The 16,690-nt window shown below is 33.9% G+C and overlaps 1 protein-coding gene across 1 annotated transcript; it reads right to left on the bottom strand.

The window, feature by feature from the left end:
- Window positions 1-837: 837 nt before the first annotated feature.
- On the bottom strand, window positions 838-6,623 carry LOC143600081 (exosome complex exonuclease RRP46 homolog). Its single transcript, XM_077077868.1, has 9 exons — window positions 6,489-6,623; window positions 6,191-6,299; window positions 5,278-5,391; window positions 5,062-5,162; window positions 4,532-4,554; window positions 4,393-4,463; window positions 2,460-2,527; window positions 1,079-1,196; window positions 838-999 (listed from the first exon to the last, which is right to left on the bottom strand). The coding sequence occupies exons 2-9, from the start codon at window positions 6,294-6,296 to the stop codon at window positions 884-886; spliced, it is 717 nt and encodes a 238-aa protein (XP_076933983.1). The 5' UTR covers window positions 6,297-6,299; window positions 6,489-6,623; the 3' UTR covers window positions 838-883.
- Window positions 6,624-16,690: the final 10,067 nt, after the last annotated feature.

Below are 16,690 nucleotides of genomic sequence, written 5' to 3'. Positions count from 1 at the left end.
TGACTAATTGTGTCTTCCTAATATAATGGGTTGGTACTTTATACTTATTTAACACGAATGATATAATTTAAAATCATATAATTTCAAATTTTCAATGGTGTTCGGAGGACAAATGTTGTCATTGTTTGATAACAAGACATATATCCATGGACCATTTACAAACTTAGGTAGGTCAATATGCCCCCACTCAACTATATGATTAGTAATATAAAATATATTAATACTATTTATATATACCAGCCATTTGTGTTGGCGACGTGTACAATAATTACCAGGTTCATAAATGGACCAAATAGACATTCATTCATTTGGTGACTGGTGTGTTAATGTTAAGAACATAATTTGTTACAATATGGATGTTTCTGTAATGATACATATTTATATATCACTATAGGTGTTAACCAGTTGATTAAAGATTGAATTCTTTAACCCGAACAGTCAAACACGACCCTTATTTTTTCTTGTAAAAAAATCAGCACTAACATGTGTACATATCAAATTATGTAACCCGACACACCTTGTCTAAACCACTAATCTAAACGTGTCAAAAAGTTAACCGGTTGTAATCAAGTTGCAAAGGTTGGCGGGTTGTAAAAGAGTCCGTTAAATGGTCATAAACAGGTTGTTGGGTCGACCTACGGGTTAAACAAGTCAACCTAAGCACAACCCATTTAGCTAAACAGGTCAACCCAAAAACAGCCATTTAATCATACTGATTATGATGTGCTGTAGAAGCAATGATTTTTTCATCTTTAAGGAGATGAGAACACCAAATTAGAAAACATACAACAAAACTGACTTTTTTTGTAATCTGTTCATCTAATTCAAGTGCATAAAACTGGCAATAATAATGTTAACAACTTATTCTTAATCGCGTCAGCAGTCAACCGGCTTTAGATGGATCATTCCCAGCTTTCAACTTCAAACTGTTCCTAACATAATCAGACAGCTCAGCTGCCGCAGCGCGTCCCATCTTCACACAGCTAAAGTAGTCATCCACTAATACAATATACAATACATATATTTGTAAGTTTAATAAAACATTAATTAAAGTAACGCGTGTGTATCTGAACGGTACCTGCAATTACGCCATGGGTGACGGATGTAATAATCCCGTGTTCCTTAACCTCGGAACCTTGTGGAAGGACAGACATTGTCGAGTTTGGAAAGACCAAATATACAAATGCCTTTGTATTCTGCAAGTGAAGGCCAAATGTTACTAAAAAGTACTAGAAAGTTAAAGTATCAAGAAAATCATTGTAATAACTTTTTCACATTTTACATTAATAAGATGCTTTAACTAAGTCAAACCGATTTTTAAATGTAAAAAGAAAATTGCAGGAAAACCCTACAGACTTTCTTTTTTTGTAAATAAGCCCATCTTGTACAAGAATGGATCTTTTGACTTGTTACGCCCATGTAGAGATGTAAACAAGCCAAGCCGCTCATAAGATAATCAAGATCGGCTTGCTACAAGCTTTGAATCGAGCCGAGCTTAAAATAAGCTTGTTTAATCAAGGAGCGCCAGCCAGAGCTTCAGTTATCAAGCCCGAGCCCAAGTTTCATTTATCGAGCTCAAGTCGGCTTACACGAGCCCATTAATTATACAATTTTAATTATATATATTTATAAGCCAAATATTATCATATATAAAGTTATTATAAAAAATAATTAAATAATATATATTATGCAATATATGCAAATTTTAATTATACATATGTATAAAAAAATAATTTTAAATGTATATAAACTAATTAATATATATAAAACTAGCGGGGCTCAAGCTTAATAAACTGCTCACTAGCCGAACTCAAGCTTAAAAAAACTACTCACTACAAGCTTGAAAAAGCTACTTACAGGCTGAAATCAAGCTTCAGCGCTGGTAAGTTAACGAGTCAAGCTCGAGCTTAATCAAGCTAGGTCTTGGCTCGTTAACACCCCTACGCCCATGTCAGCAAAAATAACCAAAATGGTAATCACATCAATTACGACCGTTTAAAAGATAGAAATGGACACACGTTACAAGTTCAAGTGTTAATTGACATATACATGAAATCACAAAATCCATAGGGTTTATATTAAATAGCTATTTTACATTAACAAAGTTAGTAAAGTAATCCTCAAGAAAACCCTTATTTTACTAAGTAATCTTCAACGAAAAATCCTTCCCACCACAAAATGTCAAACCGATTAAAAATGTCAAACCGATGAAAATGTCAAAAAGATATTGCGAAAAAACCTACAGACTCCTGTTTTTTCACAAATAAGCCCCTTAGTTGTCATAACAATAAAAAACACTTTAACCTGTGAAGTCCATGTCAGCAAAAATAGCCAGCATGGCAACCACTTCACATTTGACAATATAAAGACAAAATCAAACATATCCATTACTAGAGTGTTAAAGGGTGTATCTGTAAAACCATAAATGTCCGTGGGGTTTAACGAAAAATTACACTAACCTGTTCTTCTAACTTGCTGGGGTCAAGAAAAACATGTCCACTTTCAGCCATACAACAGCATATTGCAACTACAATAACCAGTAACGCCATATAAAGTTCGTTAAATACACAGAAAATAAACTGTGGATTTCAATCACAACTTAAGTTATAAAATTTTATGATGCAGTTTCGGAAGTGATCAATGGCTCGAGAGACTCATGATTAATCAAAGACGATAAAACGAACCAAAGGTTCAAAGAACAATGTTCTTATAAATTAAACTCAAAAAAAACTAATGATCTAAACAACTTGGATCCTTATTTATACTAAACATAGAAAATGATAAACTAGGAAACGAGATAACTTAATAATAATAAAAGATATTAAAAATCAAAATTCAAATAAAGATATTTGCATCATACTCCCCGTCTTTGAAAAAACTCGACCTCGAGTTTTGTCTTCGAAACAAAGCCACCCGGATCAAAAGGAACATCAACGCGCTCCTTATTTATTAACTTCATGACATGCCTAAACAATTCAACTTTGCAAAACACCTGACGCGAATCTGAACTTATACCACCTGGGTCCCATGGAACATTGGACCGACTCATGCTCACTGTCGAGGTAACCTGCTCATATATTTCAGCCCCAACTAAACTTCCATTAATTATAGAAACTCTAGTATTAGAATATATCAAATTATTAGCAATATTTGAAGAAAGCGTATCCATATTTGTTTTAATTTTAATCTTCTTAATTTGAAAAATTAAATTAGGGGACCCCATTATTTTTGTAACAACCTCCAGGATTGGCGGCTCTATTGTTGGAGACATGATAAATCCTTTATTAGCTACATTGAACTCCTCATCGATATACTTAATAACATTGTTCTCGTTATTAATTTGAACCGAAGACTTCGCAATCAGTTCCAAAATCTGTGGCTCTCCACGTAAAGCACCATTATTGTTTGCATAAAGTATTTCTTCAATTTTTGAAAATTCATTATTTTCCTTATTTTCCAACTTCTGTTTCGTAGAACACATCACAACATTCAAACCTTCCTCAATTATTGACGGCACCAATGGAGCTTCCAAACCAACATTGTAATTCTCAACGCCACCAATATTCAACCCATCACAACCAGTAGCCACCATCGTAGAGATTACCACTGACGGAGTTTGAGACCCGGTAGCAGCCGCCGCACCATCTAGAACCATTGTATATTCTGCCTCATCATTGTAGTTATCAAACATGGGTGGTGAATCATAACTAAAATCATCGCCAGAAGGATCCGCAAATAAACACTCTTCTTGATGGATCGGCTCATAGAACCGGGGTGGGTGACGGCTGAACGGCTGCTGCTCTCCGTCGGCACCTTCGTCCCAGGCGCAGTGCTCGACTCGGTTTCCGTCTTGCGCATCTCCCATTGTAATTTGAGATCGCGGACTTGTTTTCGGAGCCGTTCGATCTCTTCAAGATCGCGGACTCTTTGTCGGAATCGTTGGATCTTCATAAGATCCCGTGGGTCGGAACAGACTCCACCGCTGCCTCGGCCGGCGACTCTGCGAGTAGGACATCGATCTTCTCCACGAGCACGTGAATAGAAAATACTTCGATCGTTGCCTCGGTCGGCGACTCTACGATCAAGCAAGTATTCAACACCACGTCGAGCCATTTGAGAACCAAAAGCTCTGATACCAACTGATGCAGTTTCGGAAGCGATCAATGACTCGAGAGACTCATGATTAATCAAAGACGATAAAACGAACCAAAGGTTCAAAGAACAATGTTCTTATAAATTAAACTCAAAAAAAAACTAATGATCTAAACAACTTGGATCCTTGTTTATACTAAACATAGAAAACGATAAACTAGGAAACGAGATAACTTAATAATAATAAAAGATATTAAAAATCAAAATTCAAATAAAGATATTTGCATCATTTTATCTTACCAGCAAGATGTTTTAAAGGAATTCCAGCATCCACGAGAGCAGAACAGGCTGCATTTATCGCAGTAGCTAAACATATATATAGTCAAGAAGCACCAAAACCGATCAAAGGAAAACTTAAAACACCTTAAATTAAAAGGATACGGCACCATCATCATTGACAACCTGCACATAATATATAATAATCAAGCTGATCATAAATTTCAAGAAAAAGAAAAAGAAACCAACAATCATTAATAAAACCGTTAAATGTCACATTTAGAGCAATGCGTATGAATCCCTTTATATACGTATATACACACGGTTCCAGAGAAAACCGAGAAAACTACTACCAAGCAATCATTTCTTTCTTAAATATTACTTAATTTTCTTTTATTTATAAGGTAAGAAATGTAACATTAATAAGAAAAAAAAGTAAATAAATAAAATATGTAGCTCATGAAGTTACATGTGTGTAGGTCACGAAGTTACATAAACGTAACTCATACGAGGTGCACATATGTAGCGTGCAATTTTAAATATTTTTTTAACATTCTAACCTTAAAATAAAAAGAGAAAAAAAAATTGATTGGTTAGTAGTAGTTTTCTCGTAACTTTTTTTCCTATATACGTGCACACACACATAGATACATATATACACATATATAGGCAAGAAATTAAAAATCAACAAACCTGAACTATAACTGATGTTGTTGTATTAGGATGAACATTCAAAAGAATGATGCTTTGCAAGGTTTTCTTTAATACCATTTCAAATTCCCTCTCTTGTTTCCCTAATAATCAAACCAATCCCAATTTAGTATTTTGTTCTAAAACTAACCCCGCGAAATAAATGGTAACAAAAAGAATCAGCATACGTTGCAGATAACCATTAAACAAAACACTCACCACTTTGTCCTGTTTTTGGCTTCCAAATGACTTCAATGCAAGCCTTTTCAGGATTTTCATTTTTCTTTGTTCCAGCTTTCGGTCCATAAACAGCTGCAATCACCTTTGTCTCACCTAATGCCATAAAAACACAACATATTTTTTAATTTTGAAACTGAAACTAGGTGTGTAAACAAGCCGAGCTGCTCGCGAGCTACTCGAGCTCGAAATGATAAAAAGTTCGAAACGAGCCGAGCTTTTTCTAGTTCGAGCCCGAGCCTCAAATGAAGCACAATTATCCTGCCCAAGCTCGAGCCTTGTATCGGAAGCTCATTTAGGCTCGTCGAGCCTTAACGAGCCTGGTCTATTTCTAAGTTAAACCTCTTTTGGACTTCTTTGTTTTAATTTCACTCTGCAATGCCGAGCTCGAAATGAGCTTTAGCTCGTTTACGGTACTGCATACTAGAGAAGCAAAAACCGGTTCAGTTGAAACCGGGCCCGGTTGGTTAACAAGTTAACAATCCAAGTTGAGTACAAACCGGTTTCTAGACTGGGTTATGCTCAGTTTCTTGACCAGTTTGATCAGTTTTTGGACAATTTGGTTCGGTTTGACGGGTTTCAACAGTGAGAATTATAAACCGATCCTGAACCTACGGTTTCTATCGCCGATTTGGTTCCTCGTGTCGGGTCAGTTAATTGGTTTCTACGTGCACCTCTACTGCACACGAGCTCGAGCCAAGCTTAGGCTCATTAAAGGTTTTCATAAAATATATATATACAACTATAAATGCATATAATTATTTAATAAATACTAAACGAGCCAAGCTCATGCTCAAGCTCTCGTAAGTCAAAACGAGCGATTCTTGAACCTAGTTGAGCCTGGGCTCGGCTCGTTTACACCCCTGGTCGAAACCAAATAGAATAACTGAATTACCTTGAGCCCAGCTAGCAGACCCATGAGCCCGATGCAGTACGCCTAGACTACAAACCACCGGCCTTCGTTGATTCGCAGTCCGGCCATCCAATCTATCAACTTCCATACTCTTCAACAACAAAATGGCATTTTCGTAAATAACTAAAACTTCAAATTAGCAACAAAATTGAACACCCAGTTAACTAATAATCAAAACCCACAAATACCCATACTCAATCGAACCAACAAAATCTGCATACGAATTGAATCGAACAAGAAATTGGAATCGTATACCCTAATAATCCAACAACAAACTAACCTGTGAATCGGTTTGTTAGTTAAAGGTAATCGATTTGTGGTTAATATTGCTGGAGAGTAAATTAGGGTTTTAATTTGGGGTTATGTGTGTGCTTGTTCAATTCTATTGTGGGGTTTAGCAGTTTAGGGTTTATGCTAAAGTGTTTTTATTGTATTTTTTCTAAAAAAAAAAGTCACATTGTTTATAACTAGGTAAAACCCGCAGCATTGCGGCTACGCGAGTTTGACTGGCATCGGTTAACATGCGTTGGTAAAACCTGGGTGTTGCGATGATTAGTTGATGTAAGTATCGATTAGGTTTGTTACGGTAGCATAACTAGGCTCAAAAGTTAAATTCGTAAATGAACATATTTAAAAAACATAAATCGGTAAAACACCGGCAATGCGTGCCTAGTCGACATGAATTTGATCAACATCGATAAGGTTCGTAATAGTATCAGAACGGAATCCAAAAAATTAATATATAAAAAACACGTGTTACAAAAATCAAAGAAAGTATTCTAAAAACTCACTTGCGACACCCTGCTTCCGATAATTATCTATATTTATAATTCCGTTATCTTAACATCTTTATTATAACTTGTAGATAATGCTTCATTTATTATGTATTATTACACAACTAAATTTTGTAACAAATTAGCAAGTATTAACAACAAAGGGAAAAATTTTCTTATTCAAAACTGTTTAAAAAAGCAAACTGTCGTAACGCAAAAAAATAACAACTTATCTAAGGCCCCGTTTGTTTTTTTAGATATTTAAGTCTTGAATCTGAATACCACATCTGAATGTTAAGAGGTGGTTCAAATGTCTGAAATCTGAATCATTAAGAGGTGGAGGCTAGAGACGAACCTCTAGTCGTCGGAGATGGAGCCTGGTCTCCGGGTTAGAAGTTAATGGAGGCCGAAGACAAACATATGTTTTTTTGGGTTAAGAGGTTTTCAGACCCACTAAAAGCTCTTACTAGTTCAGATGCTATTAAGACGCCGAACCTCTTAATGCCAGAAAAAAAACAAACAGCCCCACGTCTGATTACGTCTGACCGAATCAGACGTTTTCCTCTATTAAGAGAAAAGAGACAAAAACAGGGCCTGACACTGCAAAGACCCAATATAACATTCCTCTTTTTATGATTTGAAAAAGAACGAAAGGTGCATTGTTCAAATCTTATTAAGGGATGAAATATGCAAAAGTTAAAATGGTATTGTAGCATCTAGGTTTTATGTATAATATAATTTTATTTATATAAGAGAAAATTATTATTATTACTATTATTATTATTATTATTTTTGCAAAAATTTGTTTACTAGTCATAGCCATTTTAGTAAAATAAATAAAACGTTTGGATGAATAAATCCCTGACGCTTAAATTTGATTGCTAAACACTCAAATACAAGATCTGTAAGGTGATTGTTCATGTTTCATTGAATCATAAGAAATTGGTTTTAAAAAAGGGTATGGGAAAGCAAAATCCTATTATAGAGAGAATGGGAGATCAAACTTTCTTCAACAAATTCATTCAAAATGTTTTACTCTTATTTTCCGGCTTATATCACGAATCAATGTTTGTTGGACCATTAGATTGGGCTGCTAAATTGGGCTTTATGATTGGGCTTGGATGGGTTTATAACAGTTCTTAAAGCTTAAATTTGATTGCAGTTTGGCCCTTTATAATAAGTCCATACATTATATCCTGTTAAGATAACTAAAACGTTAGTCTAAATTTATAAATTAGGGGTTATTTGTCTAACTTTTGACTTCGTCTTACTTCATTATGTGTGTCGATTTTAAGTTAGCCACAAGAAAATTTAAAAGCGTTGAGTTTCCTGATCCATTAGGCCCCACGATCACGACACATGTACCCATATCAGTCCTGACATCAACATCGATCGTACTAAATCAACGAGAATGAGAAAATGAAACTTCTTTGTGTAATCTCTCATTCTCTATGGGCCTGACTCATTCGTTGACTTTTTTCAATTTCACATTTTCATTTCGTTGTTAATACTTTTTAAAATCGACTAACATGGAAGTTTCCACGATACATGTGATGTTTTTTTAATGAAGGTGAATTATGTCGATGTATATGGTGTTTAAAACACAGTGATTGTGAATCATAAAACCACTTTAAGGTCTGAATGATAAGTCGGTTCCTCTAAATACAATAAGGTCCGTTGGATAAATGGGCTCGACCCAATGAAATCCTCACCCTCTACCCACCACTTGAGTTAACAATAGGGTCGCACACATTTTGTTGGGCTTTTGTAAATTGGGATACGGGAATATGATTTTTAATTGTTGTTAAGTTAGTTTTTTATGGGCTCTAGATTATATTTGAGCTTGATTTTCCAATTATAATTGAACAGCCCGATTAGTAATGATATATATTAACTAACTTTTGAATATGTGTATTGCATGGGATTTGTCAAATCCCTCTATATAATAAAAGAAGATCTCTATTGCCACTTGTTCTCTCAATATTGTTTGAGTTGATGTGTCATTCATAGAAGCCATTTGCTATTGTGTCAAGTAAATAACGTTTTTTGTTACAAGCTTCCTTCCTGTGAAAGTTTCAATTCTAAAGCAATAGGTGGTTTATTTTGGCTCTTGAGCCAATTCAAATTTCAAACCTTTCCATCACAACATCCAAGAAAACCCTTATCTTCTATCCTTCTTATTTGAGAGAGAAAAGGGAGTACGCCAACAACGGCATCTGTCACGCCGTTTCCTAGCCGGAAACTGTTTCAACAATTCATGGATGCGGTTAAATGGGGAACTGATACCTCATCAAAGCTTATCATGAACGTCGTGTGTTATGCCGATAAGTGTTAGAAGCTCCCTTGAATACGCGGATCATTAAAATAAGTTGTTTTCATTCAATTCTTTTTGTGGATTTGGTTAATCACGGACTTTTTCATAAATTTGTGTAGCCGCTGCTCAATCAACCGTTGGTTTTGCTCAATTGGCCATCACTGACACTCAATCGACCGACACTACTCAAGTTGGTTACTACTTCAGGTTTATGTTTCTTTTTTAGTATATTCATTTAAGAAATCATAGTTACATATTATGATATTATTCATGTCATATTATGCATTTGTTAGTTGATAAGTTTTGGTTTGTTCGGGTTTAAGTATGGTTTGAAGATGTGTTTTGTTCGGTTCAACTTATTTTTTTTAATGGTTTTTACAATGGATTCAGTTCGGTCAAGGTCTTTTTGGTTAGGTTTTCAGTTTTTACGGTGGGTTGCAAATAGATTATTTGTGTCTAGGAGTATTATGTGGATTTCTTAGAAGTTCATTTGACTTTATAGGATTGTAGGTTTGACTGGCAGTTTTCTCAATATATTAGGGTTGTCCAAATACCATGTGGCTCGGTTGTAAACGGTCGAGCCCGAGCTAGCCCTCACTCTCTGAGCTCGTGAGCCGACTTGATTTATTATATATGTGTGTGTGTCTATGTGTGTGATTTTTTAGTAGGCTTACAGGATGATATTATGTGTGCACAATAATATGTGTTTATTTTAATTAGTTAAAACTAATATCTTCATTGTATCAATACATTTTACAATTATAATGATTATATACGAAAAATTGAAAATTGGGCATGAAAATAATAAAGCTGATTTTGTGTACCCCATGTTTAGATAACTGTAAAGTGCAGACAAATAAACTTGTATAATTTGTTCTCCTTTAATCTTTATTTTACACACGTGCGCCATAAAGATTTAAGGCTAGGGCTCACTAAAATTAAGGGGATTTTTTAAGTCTTTATGTGAATTTGTTATTGATGATATATTAATCATAAATGCCACCAATCTTATCAACATTGCATATTTCATTTCTAGACCTATGAACAGTTCTTTAAATAATGTGGCTGCCCTATTTGTGCAGAAGAGGAACGTCTCATCAATGAATGTTCAACATAACTAAGTGCAAAAACGAATCAGGTAAGTTCGTCTCACCAATGAGTAATGCATTGCTACTGAATCACTTGCCCAAAGGTATGCAATATCTTTCTGTTGATAAAAAGCATTATGTTGAGAAATTTACTGATAGTCGAGGTTGTATGTTGCATGCTCACTCATCCCCAAAAAGAATTATATATTCACTTCAGTCATTAAAAAGGTAATTGTTTTTTTCACATTACTCATAACTAGGGGTGTTTACGATTCGGTTTGAAACCATGAAACCGACCAAACCGGTCATCGGTTTGGCTTCGCTATCGGTTATTGTTTGTATATTTTGGTTGGTCAGTTTCAAAAATTTCAAACCGTAGCAAACGGTTTGATTTACGGTTTATACCAAAAACCGGTCATATAAAACCGGACCGGACCGTATGATAAATAAATATATATGTATTTATATATTTTATTTTTAGATGTTTTATAGTAGGTACAAATTATGTTCTTCTTTGCATTTGGGTTTAATTGAAATGAAATAGATGAATTGTCAACTGTGCTAAGGATCTAACACCACCGGGTTCATTTATGTTAAAATGGACTAACAACCTAATCTCTTTCACTCATGACCTATTGACCCATCACTTTATATTTACATACTGTTTGTTTACTATTTAACATCTAAATACTTGCATAATTATCTCTTTCAGCCTTGAGCTGATTGACCTGTTTGACTTATAATAAGATTAATTGTTTATCATTCACAATTCTTTCATTACTGAAATTAGAACAATATTGTCATGTATAAATCTATAAGCACCGCAAATTTATAGTAACACTTTAACAAGCCAAACTCAAATCGTGAAACCAAACTGAAACCAAACCGGTGGCAACGGTTCGGTTTTGGTTTTCGATTTCAGATACCATTACTAACGGTTTGGCTCACGGTTTGAGCTAAAAACCGTTCAAACCGGACCGTGAACACCCCTACTCATAACAATATGTTGTCTAGATGTGCATTGATAGTGGTCTCAAGTGATCAAAACAAGTGAAATTTGTGGAAACTATTTTCTATTTCAACTTGGTAATAACAACTAATTGCGATGGAGGTTGAATATTGGGTTGACGGAAAATCAAGAACGAGAACTACAAAAGGAAGTGAAAGGCACATTGCTTCCGTACTTTCATCTTTTAATGTATTGTAGAGCCATAATATTTGGTTCATTGAGAAACTTGTTTTATTTTATTTCTTTGTTTGACTATTCTATACATTCTTTTAATATAGTTATTGTTAGGATATGTAGGTACATCATAGATTATAATTAATAATAAGTTAATTTTTTTTTTATAAAACCCGCGTGTCACACGGGTATATAGACTAGTAATATAAATAAATAAGGTCCGTTATTTGAAATAAAGGAACATAATTAAAGTAAAAAATAAATGAAATATATAATCCAAACAATAAAAAGTCTTGAATATTAAATTTGTAAATTTGAGAAATCTCTTTATATACAACATTTATTGTTTTATCACAAGTGTTTTCATCGTCATCTAATATTAAAAATTATTAGACCACGTCTGCTAGTCACTTTGGATGGGAAAAACTGAACATTGAATGAATAAACTAGCCATAGAAAAATATTGTTTTTGATTATTTTCTACTTGTTTAAATTTCATATTACTATTTGTTTAATCTCTAGTCACATTTACTTTTAATTTCCTGACTATTTTATAACCATATTGTCAAAATGGTTTTAACTCATGGCCCATGAATAACAAGGATGGATGAAATGAGAGATTAGTAGGTTAGAAGAGGAAATTGACTATTTCATGATCCAATTGGCAAAATGGTTTTGACCGATGACCAATGGATAACTACGATAATTAAATGAAAGATTAAAAGATTATGAGGGAAAATTAGGCTATAACTTAACGTAAGCTTTACGTATAAGCTTTATTATTTTACTTTATTAGAAGAGGAAGATAAGATTTCAGCTATAAATGATTGTCAAAATTAGCTTACAATTATTCTACATATGTTAATTATTAATTAGTGTATAATAAGTCAACATTTATAAAATTTTAAAAATCTAGATTGTTCTTCTTCGAGACCGGTGTTAAAATTTCTTGGAGTCATCGTCAAAATTACACGTGGTGCATTGTCCTAATTTCTTCGGGATCGCTATAATATAATGTACATATGCTAAAAAAGAGAAATTTCGTAGGGTGGGACCAACTTTAACCCATCACCTAAGTCTGCCCATGATTGTTTCCTTGACGGTAACATCGATTGTCCAACCTTTGTTTAGGTTGAACGTGGTTCCAATGATATTATCCAAGATAATTTATGAAGTTTTGAAGCTGAAATATGTTGGTTTTATAGTTGGTTATGATGTTCCAAGCTTGATTATAGATAGTTGCCATATGGATTTAAATGTTCGAAGCTTGAAATGGAAGCATAAAAAATGAAAATTGAGATATAAAAATTGAAAAATCACAAACATATAAGTTCAGTTCGGTTACGGGTAAAATCGGTTAACGAAGACACATTAAGCCTAACCAATCGGTTGTGTTGGTTAATCATATTCACTTAACCAATCGGTTGATAATTTTGGTTACCCGTTCGACTTTTGGTCATGGTTCGGTTGTTGATCACCCCTAACATTTATGTCGGTGGCATAACCATTATTTGCAGTCCAACTTATAGATGTTTCGTCACATGTGTTTCTTTGTTTGCTTCATCTTCATACATGTGTGTCTTCTCCATTTACTTCCATATTTTTCCTTTATCATTACTTTGATTAGGGGTGTTTATGGTTCGGTTTCAAACCGTCCAAACTGGTCATTAGTTTGGGTTTGCGGTTGGTTTTTGTTTGTACCTTTCGGCCGGTCGGTTTCAAAAGTTTCAAACTGTAGTGACCAGTTTGGTTTACGGTTTATATAAAACTAGTTTTTATCCCCCGTATTACGGGGGTTGTTTTATCTTATTTGTTTATAATATTTATTTTTTGAATTTTATTTTTTTATTGTATGAAAGTTAATAATATACTTATGGTTTGATGATAAATTATTTTATAAATAAATGAGATGTTATAACCCGGTTTAAAAGCTATATGGGTTTGATGAGACCTAAGACCCGTTTATTTTTTATACTATAAAATTGGTTTTCTAATTATAAATAATATATAACTTTTTTTAAATAAATCATATATTAATGTTGGGTATATCCCTACTTTATAGGATTTTTATATCAATAGTTTTTAATTTAATGAGATGTTATAACCCGTTTAGGAAATATATGGGTTTGATGCGACCCATACCCGTGAATTTGGGTAAAATGCATGAGAAGTCTTTATTTAAAAAGCAAGCAAATCTGGTGACTCCAAAAAAGAGGGAGCGATCATATTGCGACACGTAGGATTTTTATGTTTTCATTTATATATATTATAGATACTAGCAGGATAAAATTAGACCAGACTATAAAACATTTTATTGTATTAGGTATAAGTTATGTAGTATTCATTTTATTTAGGCTTTAAATAAATGAACTGGGCAAACTGAGCTAAGTAACCGACCTATTGGGTTAATTGAAGTTAAATGGGCCAACAAGCTAATTTAAATATTTAATGAACGTTGGCCAATATCTTCCACTTATGAGTTTATGACCCATCCTTTATTTTTAACTCCATTCCTTTCACCCATGACCCATCGGTTTAACCGTTTAATATTACATTTTATTTGTTCGTTGACTATTTAATGCTTAAATACTTACTAAATGGCATCCTGAAGTGCGTGATTAATAATTAAATTTAATTACTAATTATTTTATTGATCCAAATGATCTTAAAATTTGAGAAATTGCATTCTATAGTTGTGAGAGAAACTCAATTATTATTCACATTTTGTACTAGTGTTGTTGGAATTGTAATTATGACAAAAATATAAACTAGAATTGTGATTATAGTTTTGCAGCAAATAGTGTTCCTTTCAACAGTGATATAAGCTTTATAGCAAAAGTTTTATACTAGCCCTTTAACAAGGCAAACTTAAACCAATAACCAAATCGGAATCAAAGTATGGGTAATGGTTCGGTTCGGTTTTATTTTTCAGCAGTCCGACTTTGGTTTTCGATTACAAAAACCGTTAATAACAATTTGGTTCATGATTTGAGCCAAAAACCGTCAATACCGAACCGTGAACACCCCTAACTTTGATCATGGGAAAGGAGATGGATCAAAGGAAGCAGAGCAGGGAGGTGGACAATGGTTGTCGTGGCTAGGGTCAGTTGAGAGGGTGTGCGAGCCACACCCTTGGCTGAGACACGTTTTTCATAGGTCAAACATTATATATATATATGTGTGTGTATTAAAAAACTAAATATTATGTAATTATAATTGAATTTTGATCACATAAAAATTTTTTAATTCTTAATTCAATTGATAAAATTTAGGTTGTTGGACTTAAACCAAAATCAATAACTAAAAAAAATAATAAACCGTTAAGAAAAAGAACTTCAATCATAATATGGCCTCTGGCTTTGTCGTTCTCCCCTTCCAACCCTCTTTCTTCAGTTCTTTGCTAACTGCCACCGGTCACCACCATCTCGAAGACCATTATGCAGTTGTCCACCACCGATCAGAACACCGCCACCACCACTGACCACATCAAGGTATGATTTTAAGGTTTTAACTATGTGATGATTTTATGGTTGTTCGGCTGTTCCGCTATTCGATTGAACAATTGGATATTTGGATTAGTTATTAAGACTTACATTTTTAGTATTAGGTCAACTGTGAAAAAGCTTATATTGTAATATTTTATTTGATTTGTAGGCTTTTGCATTCGATTAATTAATTATGTCTCATAAACAACTATCTGGTGCTTCACTGATCATCATTTAGCCATTAGCTATTATTATATTTGATTTTATTACTATATTATTGCTATTTTTATTGGTATAACGTTAATCTTGTTTAAAATTAACTAGCTTATATATTTCGTTACTCGTTAGCGCCTATGACCTTTTTATTTCAGCTCGACAAAGGTATATAAATTATCGTAGACGGCCTTGGTCGTGACAATGCAAAGCGGAAAAATGAGAGGGGAACAAAGGGGGTTGAGAGAGATCTAACGTGTTGGGTTTGAAGGTTCGATTATGTTGAGCACAATTTAGAGAACCATAGAGCAACCAATTAGAAGATCAAAAGGAGGTATGATTGGCCCGTTTTATTTATTTCTTTTCTAACCCAGAACTATTTTTTTTTGGGGGGAGAACAACTAGAAAAAACTAATCTATAATTTATTTATACATGTGCTTGTATTTGTAATACATATGATTAGAGGTGATATGAACATAAAGAAATAATCAATTCATTATAGCCTGTGAATATAGGACATCTAGACTGAATCACGTAAAATATTTTTGTGTCTTGTGTTCGTTTAATTTTCTACAATTGATTGTCTGTGTTTGCTTAACCAAGATTAGGGCTGTGCAACGGTTCAGAACCGCGAGAACTAAACCGGAACCGAAAATGAGTGAAAAGTAGAACCGGAACCGGAACCTATTATAGTAAACCGGTTCGGTTCCAGAACCACTAAAGCCGGTTCTCGCTAAGCGGTTCTGGCTAGAACCGGTTCGATCATTTATTTATCAAATGAGTTATGCAAACTTTGCAAATTGCAAAACAAGTTTATACAATTGTATGTCTTCTTTCACGGTAAAACTAATTTAGATTACAACATGAACATCCGTTATTAAAACCTAAGTATTTAAGTTAAATAAATCATTAGCAACGACAGATTATGGAAGATCATATCATTTTATATTAAATTACCTTGATAGTTAAAATCAAAATTGATCATGGTTGATAGTTCTTGAACATAAAGAAAGGAGATTTGAATTAAAAAATGATTGAATGGATTCCGGTTAATAAGTTATTCTATAAAAATTAGGGGTTGGTAAATTTATTTAAAACGTTTTGAATATTCCGGTTCTTCGGTTCCAAGTATAGAATCGCCGGTTTTACCTGGAACCTAACCGGGAACCGTTTAATGCAAATTCTGAGAACCGAGAACCGAACCGGTACACGCATTAGCGGTTCTGAGGCACCGGTTCGGTTCCGGTTCCTCGGTTCTGACGTTTCTAAACCGTTTTTTTCACCCCTAACCAAGATCCATGTGCTTAACCAAGATCCTAAAAGTCACTAAAAGTAGAAACACTTGAATCATGAAAAGTAGGAAAATATGAAGAGTGCTTTGTCGTTTATATAAAGTTATTATAATTTTATTAAATTATATGTCTT

Source organism: Bidens hawaiensis, unplaced genomic scaffold (genome assembly GCF_021521415.1).
Source record: "Bidens hawaiensis isolate Kalapana, Puna unplaced genomic scaffold, B.hawaiensis_p1.1 tig00053337_1, whole genome shotgun sequence".
NCBI classification, from domain to species: Eukaryota; Viridiplantae; Streptophyta; class Magnoliopsida; order Asterales; family Asteraceae; genus Bidens; species Bidens hawaiensis.
The sequence above is the reverse complement of the archived record's forward strand: the minus strand, read 5'-3'. Positions and strand labels throughout refer to the sequence as shown.